The following is a 19,535-nucleotide window of genomic DNA, read 5'->3' as shown; positions in this document are numbered from 1 at the left end:
CACCATAAAAAGTCGCTAGATTTGTCTCTAGTCGCTTTTTTGAAAACGAGTCACTAGAGGGGTCTGAAAACTCAAGAAATATAGCGACAAAGTTGCTAAGTTGGCAACACTCAGTGCGCATGCGCGAGTGTGGAGCCGCCTCTGAAAATCATTTCACCCACATTGTTCAAATAGACCAGACGCATGGACCAGAGCTGTGGGACTCGCTCATTTCGCCTTTCAGCTACCGTGGGTGTCGGCCTTAAAGGTTATTCCTCCTATATGTTTGCTGGTTAAATGCTTTCTTCAACCTAACAATGAAATAAAACACTGGAAAACACCACTAAAGTTTTTCTTCTTCTTTTAGCATGTTGGTTAAGTATAATGCGTTTAAGTGCTTTCTTCTTTTAAAAAACATAAATACCATTAAAGTTTTTCTTCTTTTAACATGCTGGTTAAATATAATGAGTTTAAGTGCTTTCTTCTTTTAAAATACACAAAGTCCTGGGACGCTTGTGCCTACCCCTAACAGCACATGGCTGCAACCGGACCACTGCTGAACGTGTATGCGCTAGCTTACATTCATCCTGCTACATGTTTTATTATTCCTTAAAACGATATGGCCCAAAATCCGCAACATGTGGCATAAGCATGCATGATACCATATACGGACATAACCCCTGGACCAATCAGAATAAGGGAAATGCCCCCTCCTGCTTATGACATCATTAACGGAGCCCTACTAAGCTCCGCCCAAGGTACCACTTAACCTTTTTTTCTGAAGTACCCAACATACAGTACCTGGTGTGGTGGGAAATTGCCCTATACTTGAGTAGTGAATTGGACAGCTTTACATGCTTTATATTTCGTATATGCTGTATGTCCTCTGCAGTCCCTGTACCAGCTTCTACTGTTACAAAGACAGAGACTGTGGATCATGCGCAAAGCACCTAGGCCAGTTTGAGTCCAATTGAACATATACAGTATATGCAGGAGTAAGTTGATTCCCAATCACCTTATCTGGGGTGTCTTAGTTCGATTTTGTATGATTTCAGCCGGACTAATATTTTACATGTACTTTAAAAGTCTGGCTTTAGTTTAACTAACACAATAATTAGATTTTCTTACTGTGCATGTAAATCTACTTAGGGTTTTTTAATAACCACTACATTTTTTACGATTTGTGCTTTAAAAATGGTAAAGTGAAAATGGATGATTTCAACAAACACACTATGTATAAATATTAATGATTCACTTTTGTATTTTCCACAAAATGCATTCAAAAAGTCAGAAAATGACAGGCATCCTTCTCATATCTACAAATGTCAGGAAGAGTCTGCATGTTCTTTCCAACAATAGAAACAACAATGCAAAGTACAACAATTAACAGTTCTGAAAAAAATCACATAATTAAAGTCATGTACATAATACTAATCAAATTAGCCAGAACAAGGTATGGCTACATTTCAATAAACTCATAAATATGAAGAGATTCTTTCTTCCCATGAAAAAAAAACCCAGGAAATCCAGTGGTTTTGGTGGTGTTATTTGTGGAGATATGCATCTAACCATAAGTCTCCAGACTTCCTAAGGGAGCTAAAAAAATGAAAGAAAGCAAAAGTGGGTATTTACAGAGATAAATGACACTTTCATTATCAACATCCCATGTGGGTCACCTCCAGTGAGTGTGCGATTTTGTTCGTTTAAACCCCGATGGTGAGCTGTGTCCTTATAAGTACATTACATTTGTTTTTTTTTAGCAGACGCTTTTGTCCAAAGTGATGTACAAGTGAGGCAAACAGTACATCAACTGGGCATAAATGCAGAGTCTGAGCTTCCAATGAATATCCAGTATTGTTTCAACATCGCAAGAACTTAATAAGACAGCTAGTCAAATCAAAAAACAAAGTGCAACACTAATAGCATTCAGAGAATATAGAGTGGTGTGGGCTAGTAGAGGTTCCCTTACCCAACAATGTCAGCGAAAGCGTGCCAGAGCGATTTGACCTGATAGGGAATGCCGTGTTTCTCACACAGCGCCCTCACCATGGGAGCCGCACGCTGGTAGTTGTGCCGGGGCATTGTGGGAAACAGACTGCAGCAAAACAGGTATGGGGATCACGTCAGGCCTGGCAAACTGTGGCCAGGCTAAAGTATCGAAGGTATCAAATTGGTTGTGTGCTGAAATGCGGTGTGCTGCACTTACTGATGCTCAATCTGGAAGTTGAGGTGTCCACTGAACCAGTCATTGAAGGGAGACTGCTCAACGTTACATGTGGCACTCAGCTTAAAAGGAAGAATAAAGCAAAGATAATGTACATATGCAGTCACTAACAATCTTACCGTACTGTATCTTCCATTATATAAAGGTCATATTAATCTGAGTATTCTTTAAGTTTTTATTAGTCTGGTTTTTGGTGTCAGTGTCAATATTCAAATTGTTGTCTTGTGGTAAAAACACAGTGATTTTGTGGGCAAATCGAAGACAAAGAAAGCTGAAGTTCATCTTGAAGGTTAGGCTGCAGGGATCAAGGCGTACCTGCATGGTCAGCCAATCTTGGTGTGCCTCATGGTCTATGTTCATGGGGATGTGGTTCATCTGTGTGACCCATACAAACCAGTGGCTTTCAAGAAACCTGGGCCAGGAGAGCATGTTATTTGCACAGCATTTCCCGAGTGACACACAGACCTTCGTCTGAATAATCAACTTCTTCCACATATCTTGTGCTTCCCTTGTGGCGTATCTAACAGTCAAGATTAAACTTCCAAAGCCAATGCAATACAAATATGAAGTAAATAATATCCTGCTGAGATCCAATGTTTTGTCCACTGTAGAGGATATTAGGTTTTTGCTCATATCTCTCATACTATACATGCCACTGTATTCAATTCAGTAGTTCCTTAAAGAGGACAGTTAGCATTTTAAGGTTATATCACATGTAGGGGTGTGACCCTGACAACTTCCATTTCTTGTCAAATCAAAATTTTAATCCAACCACCTATTTTCTGTAACTACTTGTTTTTTTCAGGGTCACTGGGGGTCCACAGCCTATAGGCACCATTCAGGATGGGGCATCAACCCCTAACAGGGTACATTCACACTTACAGACACTCCATTTAACCTCAGCAGTTCTTGGTTTGTGAGGGGAAACCAGAGTACCCAGAGGAAACCCCACAAACCCACGGGGAGAACATGCAAGCTCCACACAGAGAACCATGGCAGAAACTTAAACCCAGGTCCCAGTAGTGTAAGGCAACAGTGCTAACCACTGTTCCCCCATGTCACCTATAATTTTAATCAATAATTATAATAAAGAAAAACTTTTTTCACTGAATCTCAGGAGGATATATAAAATATATAGACAATATACATAAGAGTAAACCATCAATAAAAGTGAAATATTTTATACTATTTTGTTATTGGTCCAAAGATCTCACATGGATGCTGAGGTTATATGAAAATAATCAACTTCAAAATGTTTAGCGACATTACACCAAATTGGTTATTTTTGTATAAACCCACACCTTGTTATGGTTTATCCCTTACTTATCGGACATACTGGCATATTGCACATTGAATAGATTTCTGTGAAACTGCAGTGGTCTATTATGGTACTGTATCCAACAGAATGATGTGGGGGTGTGTAGCCAGCCATGCTTCTCTAAGTGAGGAGATGAGGAATGAGAGTAATAACTGCTGTTTGTAAGTGTGCAGTTTGTGGACAAAATACAGCGTTTGAGTGGAGTTCATCCCTCAGGTCTCACCTTACACAAGTGAGCAGCAACACCGAGCCCCAGACTCCGTAAAAAGGCACATAGCAGTAGAAGAATCTCATGTAGAAGCTTGTCCACCAAGCCAAATCCTACAATGGGGAAGAAGAACACTGAAGAAGAACAGGATATGTCCACTTCATCGATTATGTAATCTATCCCTCTGTTCATTAATACGGAACACTGTGCCATTAGCTGCACCATCAAGTCATCCTACAGCCATCAGTACAACTTACCACCCAGAGACGTTGAGACAGCATCGTTCGCACGACTTGCAGATTGAAAATGACAGGAATGATAAGCGGAGGTCCAACTGAGAAAGATCATGAGATACAGGTATTGCATTATATCTTAATAATGTATTGTTTCTGTGCTCATAAACACTGTCACATTTCAACCAAGGAAGTTATCATCATCACCATCATTATTATTATTATTATATTTTCACTTCATGGTCCTTAAGCCGGTCTGTACAAAGTAACTGGGTCTCAACTACTCAGGACTACCCTACACACTGTGTCACCCTGTGGCAGTAATCAGAAGTACAAGCAAATTGCATGTCAGTTTAAGGAGAGTAAGAGGAACTCACTGAGAAAGAAATACTGATGCTGATGATTATAAGGTAAATACTTCAGCTTCTTTATTCCATACTGAAAAGCAGAAAAGCAATGTATCAGCTTACTTGTATATCCAACAGTCTGTGAACACGTTTTGGTAAAGTACTATCTTTACATCTATCTACACCTATACATCAGTATGTCAGAAGTGGACCGTCAGGATTACTCATTACAGCCCAGTCATTTATGGAGGGTGTATTGTGACAATATTCAATAAATTAATATGTCACTAAAATTATTTTTTTTATTATAATTAAATACAATTATAATTTAAATTATTATTTTAATCATTGTTTAAATTGTTATTTAAATGATTGTTTAAATGACCATTTAAATGATACAACAACCATAAAAATTATCTGTCAAAGTTACTTATCAAACTCAGTGGGCGGGCTCTAATAAAAAAATTAACATCTGCTTGGTTGCACTGCAAATTAATTCACAATAGACTGGTGTTACCTAATCAATTGATTTCTCATTTATAACCACGCTATGTCTGTTCCGTCGTATTTCTGGTCATATGACAGAAACTTCCTAATAGTTTGGTAACAATGGTAACTGGAGTTAGAACCTGATTTAGAAAGAAGGTATTACAGATGAGCAGTTCCTAAGTTATTGTTCCTGTCCTGACACCACACAAGGAAATGTGTATTATACAAGCTTATACAAGCCTCCTAACTTTAGGATAACTACACAGTCCCGCTCATGATGTAATGACACAAGTTATGCTTATAATGGCCACATTTTACCTCAGTAGTGCCCCCCTTATCCACAGGTGAGTGTGCGGGGCAGCGTGTGGCTCAGTGGGCTAAGCCTTTCTGCCTATGATTGGAATTCTGCCAGTTCTAGCCTGGCCTTTGAAAAATAGCCACATCTGTAGGGTATTGAGCACGATCCTTAACGCCATCCTTAAGCTCAATGGGCACTGCAACAGGTGGCTGCCCTTCCCTGCCAAGCTTGCTCTCACCTATGTGCGTGCAAGATAAGCAAAAAGAGAATTTTCTCACCAGGATCAATGAAGTGTCATTATTCTTACGGAGTTTGAAGATCTACCATGGATAGCCAAAAATAATCCACAGACCCTATATATAGCGTGATTTTCATACACATGCATATGTATAAGTTTAAATGGTACATTATGCACAGTAAGACATAACCAACATTAAATACAGTAATAATACATTGTACTCAATTCTCAAGAGATGGTGGAGCAATGAAAAAATGACAGAACAGACAAAAAGCGGTTATAAATGAGAATTCAACCGACTAGGCGAGATTGATCTGTTGCGACTTAGTTATCAATGCAACCAATCAGAAGTTACGTTTTGTTTAGATCCTGCCCTGAGTATGATGGGTGACTCTGACACATAATTTTAATGGTTGCTGGTATCAGTTAAGTTGTAATTTAAATAATCACGATATTCATAACCTACAGAGACTTACTGCATTGCTCATTTTTTGCTAATCCTCGTTTGTTAAGATTTCATGTTAATTTTGGTTAAGGAGACTTAGCCATGCAGTCAAAACACCTTTTTTTTGTATGTCACACACCCCTGGCCACATCATAAAGACAATCAGCAGAACAAGGCGCATCTCTTCATGAATATGTCAAGGCCAGTACCTCCACAGGCTGGGTGTTTCCCACTACAAAGACATGTTGTGTGTTGACGTCAGGGTCCTTGCCAAAGATGTTGGGCTTGGCATGATGCTGGAAGTGCAGATGATTCCACCAGCAGGCAGAAGCACCCTGGGGGCAGACAGACAAGCCCAGGGAGATCCCCACCATGCATGTCTCATTCCTCACGTTTTCTTTTAGCACTTTATTCTTGGTCTGTCTCCTGTTTTCATTTTTCTCAGTCCTCACTCTGTGACCTGCCTTTTAGCAATGCATCACAGTACCATTAATCTCATCCTCCCCAAAGGTCTTTGCATCAACTGACCCTGAATTATGAAAAAAATACTATTATAAAGTTATTTCTGTGAAACATCTTTGCTGTTTACCCCAATTCCAAACAGATTTCCCTGTCCCTTCCCTGTGTTCACCATTTTCTCATTGCTTTTGAATGTTTTGAAAATTAGAAAATAAATGTCATTGTTTCCCTACACTGATTTATATGATCTGCACTGAATTATGTTTGCAATCTTTTTTTTTTACATGCTGTTTGTTTTGCACATTAAACACTACCTGGGTACATAGTTTCACTGTGGGCACACTTCATACCTATGCAGGCAGTTTTTTTCTCTACTAGGGACCTTAAATAAAAAAGCAAAAATATGATATCACTCTGAGAGTCAGAAATTATTCACCTTGGAACTGTTCACTAGGAAGGTACCTGTCTTTGCTAAGTATACCATCAAAACTACAAATACTGCAAAAATATCTGCATTATATTAGTATGTGGTCACTGCAGTTATTCTTATGGAGATCCAATTTTTGACAATTATTGTTGTTACTGTTTTTGTTATTATTTTGTGTCTCGGATTGGCTGAGATGTTCACCAATCCAGTGTCTCTCAACCCAGTCCTCGAGCTGAGACAGTCCGCGTTTTTCCTCCTTCCCAAATCTGAGCATTCCTCTACCTGATTGTTTGGTTCAGGTGTGCTGGGAGCTGGGAGGGAACAAAAATGTGGACTGTCTGGGAGTCTCTGACTCATGTTATACTCATATTACTGCATCTTGGTGTGACAGAGAGGCATTTATTACATTAGGGAAGCTCAATTCACATATCAACACAATGCAGATAATAATGGTGCCCATTACCACAGGTCAACAGATGAGAATAACTCTCATAACTTTAGCCACAACCCTCATATAGATACCCTACAGTCTGCAGTCCACTTATAGGCTCCCACACAGTGTGCCAGGATATGGATAGTTTGAATTTTAGTAAACAAACTACTTTTACATTTGAATAAAGTGAACATCCTCTCCATTTTCAAACCTTTATGTGTCCAACAACAAATTTGTGTAGCAGGTGATTCCAATACGACGTTTTGAACACGGATAGGTGACCAAAATCATGTTGAAGCCATCCAGCCTGGGCCTGCAAGAGAACCACATATTAATATGGTTCAGTTTGGCAGAGTACAACCTATCAGGATTCAAGGGTTTTATTCGTCACATGCAAGGTTTACAGTCAGACCATAACCTAGAGCGAAATGCAAGGTGGTTAACCCTGCTATACTAAAGAGTGGAAGCAAAAAAGACATTAAGAGTAACATTATAATAAATAGTCACAGATGAGGAAAGTTACACTGTAAAAAGTACATACACCAGAGATGTGCAACAAAGATCAAATAAAGTGTGAGCTGCATAAATAAGGAGAGGATATAAATTAAATGTGTCAATTTAGTATTAAGCAGTCTAATGGCTTGAGGATAGAAGCTCCTTCTGAGCATCGCAGGTCTCACTGAGAGACAGCAGAAGTACTTCCAGACCTCAGCCTAGTAAAGAGGTAGTGGTTTGTGTGGGTAGGTTGTGTCCCTGCTGATTTTGGCAGCTCAGCTCCCGGATCGTCTGAGGTAATTGTCTTGCAGGGACAGTATATCAGCCATGGGTAATTCTTTCACTCCACTAATTTTTGATACTTCTTTCATTCCACTCATTTCATTTTTGTTCACTCTCTTGTTCTGGATATATGAGTTTCCTGTCATGTGACACATGAGCGCTAAGATGTAGTGATTATACCTGAGATGTGCTAAGAAGCACTGCACACATCAAGCTTGGGATCCACCCTGTGCCCCATGTCCACAGCACTAGCAGGGACAACATTTCTAAGAGCAGGATATGCCCCAAGTGGAGGCAGAAGAAAGTGGCATCGGCTCGAAACAGGCCCTTTTTCTCCACTTGCTCTCGGAGGGCTCGGAAGCCTTGGAGCACCATAGCCTTTGATATAAGGAAAAGAGAAAATCACATGACACAGGAAGATTCCAATGCAGAGGAAAAAGTAAGAGAAACAATTAAGAAATGAGAACAATTGGATTTACAGAGGCAATTTGAAACAATGTAGCAACTGTGTGAAAATACTAGAATCCTGCCTTTGAATGTATCAGTCTTGCTCCCCTTAAATCATGTGACACAGGTTCGGATTCACATTGCATTCAACTCTCATGTATGGATTAACTCCAAAAGGTCAACCATCAGTGTCCCTTATCTTCATAAACTCTGCTGAACAATAACCTGACACAGTAATAACCTTTGGCAATTTGCACAAGCTTGGAAGGTGAATGTCGGCACTCACATTCTTCTGGTGGTCCTGACTAGGCTCCGAGGGGGCCAGCTCTCCAATCAGCAGTGGCTTCAGAAACTTTCGCACGAAGCCAGGATCTGGGTGGAATGCAACAAACGCATCCTAAAATGCAGCCACAGAGAAATGATGTGTTATCATTTGCCATTATCCATGGTTACACAACACGTTCATATTACAAGGGTATCACAGTGCAAAATGTTTCCTGGCTGTTACTATTTTTTTCTATGTTTTCTTTAAAAAGCTCCCTGAGCAGTGTTTATTTTTATATTTCTCAATAATCTATAGTATGACAATTTCAAAAAAGTTCTTTAGCAAGCAGATGTACTCTTAATCATAATATGAGTAACATCACAACGAAGTGTCATTTTAAATAATATTACTGTATTTTACACATGCAAAAAAAATTAACAATGTAAAGTGTAAAATATTAAGCAAATGATTTTAATATACCTGTCATCTGTTTCACATAAATAAGAAAAACCATACAGGGCATATTTTTATGGACTTACAACATGCAGGATAAGGTTCAAACGGTTCTTCTGACAGTATAATAAACCACTACACTACACGATCTGCAAAGGGTCAGGTTCTAAACAATGCCTGGTTATTGCAACGTGCCAGTCCAGCCATACACGAAGTCTGGATGCGGACTGAGATTTCGTACCGTGGCGTCCTCCCCAGCGTAGTGGGTTATAACCCGATATCCTCCCGGATGCTTCTTAACCCACTCGGTTACATTATACACTTTTCTTTCAATGACGATCCACTGGTCGTTTCTGCTGCGGTGTCTCTGCACCTCCTCCCACGTATAAACACCGCTGTCTCGGCTGCTACCGGGGGCGGCTTCAAGGTGCCGTCGCCCGCCGCCCATTGTTGCTGCTCCTTATCGTCTTGCTCGTCTCCACCTGGGCGCTGTTGCTCCCTTTTACTGCAGGGCATAAGCAACGGAGAAAGGAAACGCAGAAATACTAGGCCTACAACACAGAAGCTTTGACAAGAACGGCATCAATATATAGTACATGACGTGGACATATATGTTCTAAGGATAAGTGTAACATCTATTATGATACTGCTGTAGAAGCACCACGGAATTTACTGAAAAATTGCACAGGTAAATTTACAATTGTTCATGATTCCCCACACTGAAAGCATTAATAATATATATTTTATCGATAGATACACAGACTGACAGACATTAGGGAAGCTAAGACCCCATTTCTTATTTTCTTATTTAATTTAACCCCATTTCTTATTGATCGTATCAATGGGTAAGAATAGCCTATTAATTCGTAGTTATTTCTTCAAGCCGAACGGTCATGTTCTCTTTATATTATTTTATTACTACAGCTGCTTTTATAAGCACTGAATTATTAACGATACTGCGTCCATACTTTGTTACTCTAGATATTACATACTGTACATCACAGACAGGAGATCCGCCTCTATATGCAGATGCATGGTACAGCTCCGTTGCACTCACCTGTTCCTTGCGGGTTTCCCTCACTGCCACATCCCTGCGCCGTATAAGTGCACTACGTCTCTCCCGTAACAAAGTCCAGTCGATTCCGTTGCTCCTTATGCAACGCGCTCATTCACGATCAGCTCGGTGCCCCGGCGATCATTCGAGGCCTCCCTCTCCAATCGGTGCCTTCTTCGGCACTGCCTGCGAACTCGCAATTGGTCCGGATCGCTCTTCCGACAGTAAGCGAGAGAGAGGGACGCCGCATTTTGCTCCCAGGGGTGCTCTGCTGGTAATACAGGCCAGGGTGATCGGTGAATGTTATGGACTCGCTGGTGCACTGCCAGTTTGCTAAACATGAGGATCCAGCAGATGCGTGAATATTGAAAACACTCGCGCCAATCTAAATCCCATAATTGTTAAGTAAAGATTCAGGTTAATAATAAAAAAATCGCAACTAGAAACTGATGTTCAGGGGATGCGTGTTTGGCATGCTTACATTGGGTTGCTCATGTTTAATCGTTGAAAGAGTGATTTATTTATATTCCATATTTGCAGTATATTACAAAGGCATCACAGTTAAACACTAAACACCAATACTTACCCCAAAGGAAGTAAACTGAAATACAAGTTAGTAAATACTGTGGTATACATAATTGTTGAGAATTATCAGCTCAGTATCCGTTGGACGCACTTTCAGGAAGACCTACAATACAGCCTTTGTGTAACCTACTTTACCTGTTGCTTAACCCATTCTTCGTGGAGAATTAGTTATACAGTGAAGTTGCTCAGACGTCTTAAAGATCATTTGTCACATCAGAACAGGAGCACTCAAGGACATTTACTTTGCCATGCATTAACACTTCAGCTTTGATACAGTCTTACGTCTGTATCAATGTTTTTTTTTCCTTCTGTGGTAGACATTGTTAGTAGATTTCTTGTGGTACTTTCTCCATTTTGTAAAGCATTTACCAGTCCCTGCTGTTCTGTCAAGTGATGATAGCTTGGCCACTAGGATCATTTTTATCCAGTTCAATTCCATTTATTTGTATATACTGTAGTACCTTTCACAGCAGTGTCACCCCAAGGCTCTTTAAAGTGTTTAGTGTTGTAATACAATACAACATCATTAAGAGAGAACAATACAAAAATAGGGAAAAAAGACAAAGAAATGAAGAAAACTCCCAGGTAAGGAGAAAAAAAACCTCTGGGGGGTCCAAGGTCCCAACCCCCCCCCCCCCCCCCCCCCACCCCTCGGGCATACTATCATTATAGTGACAGTAGACTGTAGTCAAGGTGAAAGCCAAAGTTCAATCAATGAGTCAATTCTCCATGCCGGCCTGTGCAGTGTGCAGATTGAAGTCTGTACCCATGATATTACGGTTTGTAGGTCACATCCACAAGGTGCCCCCAATAAGGAATATGTAAGTAGGGGAACTTCAGTCAGTCAACTGAAGTCAGTCCTGAACCTAACAGTGCAGGGAACTAAGAGCAGGGTTTATGTGTTCAAACATCCTGTTCTTAGTGACAATTTGAGTTGTTGCATTTTGAATACGCCGCAAGGTGTTTAATGTCCAGTGTGTGCTCCCCAACAACAGAGCATTAGAGTAGTTTAGCCTACTGTATACAAAGGCAGCATCCCATAGTAGATCTATGGGAAACAGAACAAAATTTTAAAACGTAACTCTCATCCGATCACAGCACTCGCATGTCTCATTTTTGTACATGATCCTTTGCCTGTTTTGTTTTGTTTGCTGACGGCATCATACTGTATGCCATAGGTAGGGAGAGTTCTGTTCAAAGAGATTCTTTTAAAGTGTCTGAAAGTGTCTCATTTTGGCAAGTATGGCTCTGAAACCTGGATGACAGTGACTCAGTGGTTAGTGCCATTGCCAAACATCTCCCTGGTTGAGGAGACATGAAGTTAGAGAACTGGTAACTCCAAGCTGGCCACAGTATGTACATCCTGGCTGGGTTAACCAGTTGGTGTCAGCTTGTTTCCTCTGTTTCCTCATTTACTAGGATGGGCTAGAGATTCGCTGTTTGAGGTGAGGAGTTGAAAGATGGATGCTTATGGCATTTATTCCTATCTTAAACAATATTTATGATAATGTCACATATGTATGAAGTCATTTTTAATCAGAAATAAAACAGCTGGGGAGGTAAATTTATAATTCGAACTTTTAAATCAGATGGGAAAAACACAGAAATGAAATCTGGGAGTGGTGAGAATCATCAGGTAATATAATCTTCACTGAAAGTACTGTCATTAGTATTGCCAAACCAGAATCTCAGCTTTGTGTGCCTGTAGTTACTGACAATAGTTATATTAAAGCTTCACAAGATGCCAGCATTGCTAATACGATGTTACCACACTGTGGGTGCCAGGTATGCACAAATGCCTGGGTAGCTGGGTAGTGTGCTTAATGTCGTGCAAGCAGCTAACCAGCATTTTCTGATAACTCACTGGATTTTCTCTTGGGAAATAGAAATCATATAAATAATATAAACCTATCTTTTCAGGCTTGTCCCATAGTTCAATACAATACAGTAGTGATCAAAATTAGAGAATGAGTGATGTTTTGTAATTTGCAAACTTGCTGCTTATCCAAAATCAAAGTTATTCTAACTGGAGTGGAAGAGATATATTTAAATTATATTTCATGAGTGTAAACTACTGCATGTCACAAAATGGAAGGTCTGCGATCAAAATTAAAGAACAATTTGTTATACTTGATATTTTGGTTGGTTTGTTTGGTTCTAATATAAAATACCTTAAAAAATCCGGCACCCCAATCTATTTGGCAACTTTGTAAGTCTCTTAGATGCCTCTCCAAAATGCCTGATACCTTGTAATGTCAGGATGAAGACTGACAGGATGACCCTCTTTGCTATTGAGAGAGAAGTTAATCGTTCCAAGAGCTTCATTTCTTGAATACTGAAACTGAACCATTCAAGTCCCAAAAAAATGGCTGATCAACTGTCTTTGGATTGTAGGGGAAACTAGAGTACTCAGAGTAGGGATGAAATGGTAGTACAGTGATTCCACGCCTATCGCGGAAGATGTGTCCCAAACCTATCAGTAATAGGTAAAAATCTGCGATATAGAAAGACCATATAAATAAACATTTCTTTATAGTTTAAGCCTTAAAATAACCCTTCCACACGCTTCAAACACACGTAAACTTAATAATAATAATAACAATAATTATAATAATATGTTAAAAAATAAATATGCTAAATTGGCCCGTAGGTGTGCATGTGTGAGTGAATGGTGTGTGAGTGTGCCCTGCGATGGGCTGGCCCCCCATCCTGGGTTGTTCCCTGCCTCGTGCCCATTGCTTCTGGAATAGGCTCCGGACCCCCCGCGACCCAGTAGGATAAACGGTTTGGAAAATGGGTGGATGAATGGATTATACAGGAACAATATTTTTAGGTACCTTTGAAATAAGATGAGATTTCTCATTGTGTGATTGGAGCTGCAACACTTCACAAGGATTTAAAAAGTACTGACAAAGACAAAGCCGGCGGCGTGTGCATCTATGTGAATAACTCTTGGTGTAGTACAATACAGCTCACCGGACCTGGAATTTATTACGCTGAAGTGCAGACTGTTTTATCTACTGAGGGAATTCACCACAGTGTTTCTCACCACCGTTTACATCCCCCCTCAAGCTAATGCTAAGCTAGCACTCGCAAGATGCTACAAACGGACTGCAAAACACCAGTCCTGGGGAGATTTTAATCACACCAATCTCAAAACTGTGCTACCCAAATTCGACCAGTTTGTTGATTTTCCAACCATAGGAAATAACGCGTTGGATCATGTATACTGCAACAAAGCAAACGCTTTCAAAGCGTCCCCCTCCCTCCACATCGGTCAGTCTGATCACATCTCTTTGTTTCTGACCCCAGCATACAGTACAAACCCCTCATTGCCAGAACAATGCTCACTGGGCTCACTGTACGGTCCATCAGAGTCTGGCCCAAAGGAGCCATGACCAGAGTACAGGACTGTTTTGATGACACAGACAGGAATTTGTTTAAACTGAAATCCACACAGGACAACCACACCGACTTGAATGTATACGCATCCTCTGTTGTTTCCTACATAAACTTCTGCATGGACACTGTAATCACTTTCAAGGACATTCACACTTTCCCCAACCGCAAACCGTGGATGAACAGGGAAGTTCAAGAGCTGCTGAAGTCACGCAATGTGGCTTTTCACACCGGTGACCGAGAAGCCAACTTGGCAGCCAGGTCCAACCTAAGGAGAGGCATCAGAGAGGCGAAGCGCTTCTACAAAGACAAAATCGAGGAGCACTTCAACAACAATGACCCCCGGCACATGTGGCAGGGAATCAATTAAATTATCGACTACAAAAACAGCAACACCTGTCCAACCAGCACAGTGATCCCTGTCCCACAATGTGAACCACTTTTTTGCACAATTCGACAAAGACACTAACCATCACCACACCAAACTGGCCCTGCGGGAGGCCCCACCAAACACCCTGCTGCTCAACCCACATGAGGTGAGAAGGGCCCTCAGACGCATCAACCCCAACAAAGCAGCAGGGCCTGAAACACTGTGCAGGTCAGCTGACTGCAGATGTTCAACATCTCCCTGGAACAGGCCACCATCCCCACTTGCCTCAAATCCGCCACCATCATCCCCGTCCATAAACAGGCAGCAATCAGGAACTTGACCGACTACCGTCCAGTGGCCCTAACCCCCGTTGTTATGAAGTGCTTTGAGCGGCTGATCTTCACATCAAGAACAACATCCCTCCCTCCTTGGACCAACATCAGTTTGCCTACAGGTTAGCTGAGGATGCCATTACACTGGCCCTCCACACTGCCCTATCATACCTGGAGCAGCACGACAGCTATGTGCGGATGCTGTTTATTGACTACAGCTCTGCCTTTAACACCATCCCCCCCATCAAGCTGGCCATCAAACTGTACAACCTTAGACTGTACACACACCTGTGCAACTGGGACTTGGATTTTTCTCTCCCTCTTCACACATGATTGCAAACCCACCCATGATTCTAACATCATCATTAAGTTTGCAGACGATACAACCATGATAGGTCTGATCTCGAACAGTAACGAGTCATCTTACAGGGAAGAGGTCGAGAACCTGGAGCGCTGGAGCCGAGACAACAACCTCACCCTGAACTCCAAAAAGACAAAAGAGCTGATACTGGACTTCAGGAGACAGAAACACATGGGCCACCACCCCATCAGCATCAGTGGCGAGAGGGTGGAGGTGGTCCAGAGCTTCCGATTTCTCGGGGTTCATATAAGCCGAAAGGCGCCCTAATTCTACCGCAGCAAAATTGCTCATGCACTGTACTTTATACAAAATCATAACCATTCATGAGTACGATTATATTGCACTAATTTACAAGCACCTTATTCACTGTGAATGTGTGTATGTGTGTGTGTGTATGTGTACATATTGTATTTTTTGGATCTTATTGTAAATTTTGTGTATCTCCTTAGGTACTTGGAAATCCTGCATTGGTCGCTCACTCTACTATTCCGTGTGATGACGTCATAATTTTTTCAGCGGCGGCTACGGGTTGGGTGCGAAAATGCGGCTTTCGCGGCTAGCTCTGCATTCCACTTATGAGATATCCGTCATTTTGAATAACTTATTTATCCTTGATTTTCTTATTTTTTACCGGATCAAAATCGGTTCAGTATTCGCAGAGCAACAACAATTTGAAAACAAGGTAACTTTCACGCACTAAATAAAAATCGAAAGAATCATGGGGCATCGATTATTTGTGCACAGGCATATTTATTGCACCCTAAATGTGAAAATTGCCAACTATGATGACGATTGATGCATGCCCACACTGTACAATCGTGTGCCCACTTCAGGATGATTGAAGATTGAAGGGATTTTATATTGATGGGTCAATGTCACGTGACCACCGATCTGGCTCCTGATTGGTTGGAAATCATGCCAGCTAATGTAGATACCCCCAAGTAAATTTTCATTTCAACATTCAACAACATGTTGCAAAAAAAATCACTAAGATTGGTTAGATATTGGCAAAGTTATGGTTGTTTAAGTGCACCATACCCTATTTACAATTTCTTAAATTTATTGAATGAGGCGCAGGCTGCCCTCCGCATATGCAGAGCAAAGTTGCTCTAAGTAGTCACAGTTTTTTCTGCAGTTCTAATTGTAATTACATTAGAACAAAAGGCCGATTTCAGGCATATTAAATCTTCAACATCTCTGGTTCTATTAAAGCTATATTGACAAATGAGGTATCATTTTTTATGGTTTTATAATCTCTTTCCATTAAAATAGGTGTGAAGTTAATCAAGACACCTTGGTGAAAAATTTCCAAGTAACTAAATTCTGCTGGCACGCTCAAAACGAAATCTCATTGTACAGTAAAGACAATAAAGCATCTTTAAAATACACATTAACATGAAACATTTTCCATCCATCCATCCATTTTCTGTACCTTCTTGGCCCATTCAGGGTCATCTGGAACCTATCCTGGAAGCTACAAGCGCACAACAGGGAATAATGCAGGATAGGCCACACGAGACATTTTTTATTTATTTTTATTAATAAACAGAAACATCCATCCATCCATCCATTTTCCAAACCACTTATCCTACTGGGTCGCAGGGGGTCCGGAGCCTATCCCGGAAGCAATGAGCATGAGGCAGGGAACAACCCAGGATGGGGGGCCAGCCCATCACAGGGCACACTCACACACCATTCACTCATGCATGCACACCTACGGGCAATTTAGTAACTCCAATTAGCCTCAGCATGTTTTTGGACTGTGGGGGGAAACCGGAGTACCCTGAGGAAACCCCACGACGACATGGGGAGAACATGCAAACTCCACACACATGTGACCCAGGCGGAGTCTCGAACCCAGGTCCCAGAGGTGTGAGGCAACAGTGCTAACCACTGCACCACCAGGTATGGAAGAAAGAGTTTTGAAAAATGTTATAAAACATTGCCACTTGTCAAAGAATATTTTTTGGTTACCCCTCACAGAATACTTAATCTTCTCCAGTTTTAGAAAGGACATCGTATCTTTGAGCCACTGACTGATAGAGGGAGCTTGGGTGGCTTTCCAATGAAGAAGTTGGTGTCTCACCATAAGGGAAGTGAAAGCTAGAATATCCAGCTGGTTTGAAGTATAATGATAATAATTACCAGGGAGCCCAAAAATGGAAATCTGTGGAGAAATTTCTATAGTCTTGGAAAATACCTTAGACAACATGTTAAAATAGTTCTGTCAAAGATTAGACAGTGAGGGACATGAGTAGAACATGTGAGTGAGGTTACACCATGAATTGTATGAGCATGAGACAAGCACAAGTAGAGTTTGTGTGAATAATGTTGAGGGCAGCATCCAATCAATCATCGTCCAGGTCCAAGCCCAACTCAGATTCCCATGCACTCTTAACTGTGGTGAGTGTTAAACTTTCAAAAGACTGTAATTTAATATAAAGCACTGAGATGAGTGACTTTTGTCTGGGACTTAGGCAGAGAAGCTCCTCCCAAAGTTGACTTGGAGGAGAAGATGGAAATGTCAGAAATAAAGATCTGGCACAGTGTCTGAACTGGAAGTACCGAAAGAGATGAGGTGGGGGTAGGTTAAATTCATTTGACAGCACGGCAAAGTTTTGGAAGATACCATCTTTGTAGAATCCTTGAAAGATTTCAGCCCTTTATTATGCCAAGCAGAAAAGGTGGAATCTGTAAACGAGGGTTTAAAGAAATGCTTCCGCAATAAAGGAGCAATAATGGTGAGGTAGACTTAAAATGTGTCCTGAACTGGTACCATATTTTGAGGGTACAGCATGCCACTTGGTTGACTATAAAGCCAGAGAGCTTAGTTAATGTACTTGCGGTAAGAAGGGCCAGCAAAAAAGAATCAGTACAGGATTGCACCTCTAGCTCACACCAAGGCAAATCAGTCGGTGAAAGCCAAAATAAGACTTTGTGGATGTGTGCTGCCCAATAATACAATTGAAAATTAGGCATGGAAAGACTGTCCTTAAATTTACATCTCTGTAAGACAGATCTACGTATCCTGGGTGCCCTACCTTGCCATAAAAAAGCCGAAATAGTTTGATCAAGACTGGTATGTGGGTGTGCCCTGTGATGGGCTGGCCCCCCATCCTGGGTTGTTCCCTGCCTTGTACCCATAGCTTCTGGGATAGGCTCCGGACTCCCCGCAACCCTGACGATTTGGAAAATGGATGGATGGATAGTTTGATCAATATTTTTGAAAAAACTTTTTGGCAAAAAGAGAGGGAGACATTGAAATAGAAACAAAAATTTGGGCAGGACATTCATTTTAATTTTGATGTTGCTCTGTTTTGTTCTGCTCTGTGTTGCACCATGGTCCTGGAGGAACGTTATCTCATTTCACTATATACTCCGTGTGTGGTTGAAATGACAATAAAAGCCAACTTGACTACTTGACTTGACTACTTTTAACTGTGTTGATCCTACCAATCAAAGAAAGAGGTAGACTAGTCAATTTCTGAAGGTCAGAGCTGATTTTAGATAACAAAGGGGAGAAGTTTGCTGAAATAAGTTCGACCAGTTTTCTACTTACGTAGATCCCCAGATAATTAAACCCAGAGGGGCTCAATTTAAATGGAACATCAAGCTGATCAAGTCACATAGCCAGATCATTAATAGGGAAACATATACACTTGGGAATGTTCACTTTATAACCAGAAAATACACCAAACCTCTGAAAGACTGAAAGAATTATGGGTATGGAGTGGTTTGGATTTGAAACATACAATAATAGATCATCTGTATATAGTGAAAGCTCCATACCAGTACATTTTATCCCAGTGAAGGCAGAGGAAGATCTCAGATATTTTGTAGAATGTAGAAGTGGGGTCAACTTATCTAAAGTTATCTAAAGGGGCAAACCTTCTAAAGAATTCCACAGGTAATCCATCAGGGCCAGCTGCTGTCACGCCCCGCTCGTACGATCCTCATGTGTGCCACGCCCCCCTGATTATCCACGTGTGCTTCCCTGATCGTACCCAGCTGTGTCCGATTATTTTCGCCCAGTCTTGTCTATTTCAGTCCCTGTCTAGCCTGAGTTCATTGTCCGTCATTGATGTTATTCGATGTTCGTGCTTCTGTCCCGTACTGCCCTGCCCGATCCAGAATAAAACCCCATTTTTCCAGTGTTCAGCTTGCCTTGCCTGCTTCTTGCCTGCTCACCTGCCTGAACGATCACCCGTTCTGTACGGATCGTGACAGGTGCCTTATTATTTTGCATACAATTAATAGAATTATAGATTTCCTGTATTGTCAAAGGCGCAACAAGTCGGTCACCAGCATCTTGCTCTAGTAAAGGAAAGTTAAAACCATCTAAGAAGGAATGCATATCTGGTGAGTGTGACGGAAATTCAGATGCATACTGTATA

At 41.1% G+C, this 19,535-nt stretch overlaps 1 protein-coding gene across 1 annotated transcript; it reads right to left on the bottom strand.

Moving 5' to 3' along the window:
• Positions 1 to 1,222: 1,222 nt before the first annotated feature.
• LOC125723794 (acyl-CoA Delta-6 desaturase-like) lies at positions 1,223 to 10,318 on the bottom strand. Its single transcript, XM_049000577.1, has 13 exons — positions 10,098 to 10,318; positions 9,282 to 9,545; positions 8,609 to 8,719; positions 8,056 to 8,253; positions 7,310 to 7,411; positions 5,989 to 6,114; positions 4,340 to 4,400; positions 3,987 to 4,063; positions 3,745 to 3,842; positions 2,519 to 2,615; positions 2,186 to 2,265; positions 1,949 to 2,074; positions 1,223 to 1,575 (listed from the first exon to the last, which is right to left on the bottom strand). Exons 2-13 carry the CDS (start codon positions 9,486 to 9,488, stop codon positions 1,524 to 1,526), a joined length of 1,335 nt encoding a protein of 444 aa, XP_048856534.1. The 5' UTR covers positions 9,489 to 9,545; positions 10,098 to 10,318; the 3' UTR covers positions 1,223 to 1,523.
• Between the last annotated feature and the right edge of the window lie 9,217 nt (positions 10,319 to 19,535).

This window comes from Brienomyrus brachyistius, unplaced genomic scaffold, assembly GCF_023856365.1.
Source record: "Brienomyrus brachyistius isolate T26 unplaced genomic scaffold, BBRACH_0.4 scaffold51, whole genome shotgun sequence".
NCBI classification, from domain to species: Eukaryota; Metazoa; Chordata; class Actinopteri; order Osteoglossiformes; family Mormyridae; genus Brienomyrus; species Brienomyrus brachyistius.
Note: the sequence above shows the minus strand (reverse complement) of the source record. Positions and strands in the feature narration are given on the sequence as shown.

Excerpts from the sequence above, each read along its gene's own strand:
- LOC125723794 (XM_049000577.1), bottom strand. The coding sequence starts at position 9,488 with ATGGGCGGCGGGCGACGGCACCTTGAAGCCGCCCCCGGTAGCAGCCGA. Across the intron at positions 8,720-9,281 it reads ACGCTGGGGAGGACGCCACG|GATGCGTTTGTTGCATTCCA; the intron begins GTACGAAATCTC and ends GCTGCATTTTAG. Across the intron at positions 1,576-1,948 it reads GCTTTCGCTGACATTGTTGG|CTCCCTTAGGAAGTCTGGAG; the intron begins GTAAGGGAACCT and ends TCATTTTTTTAG.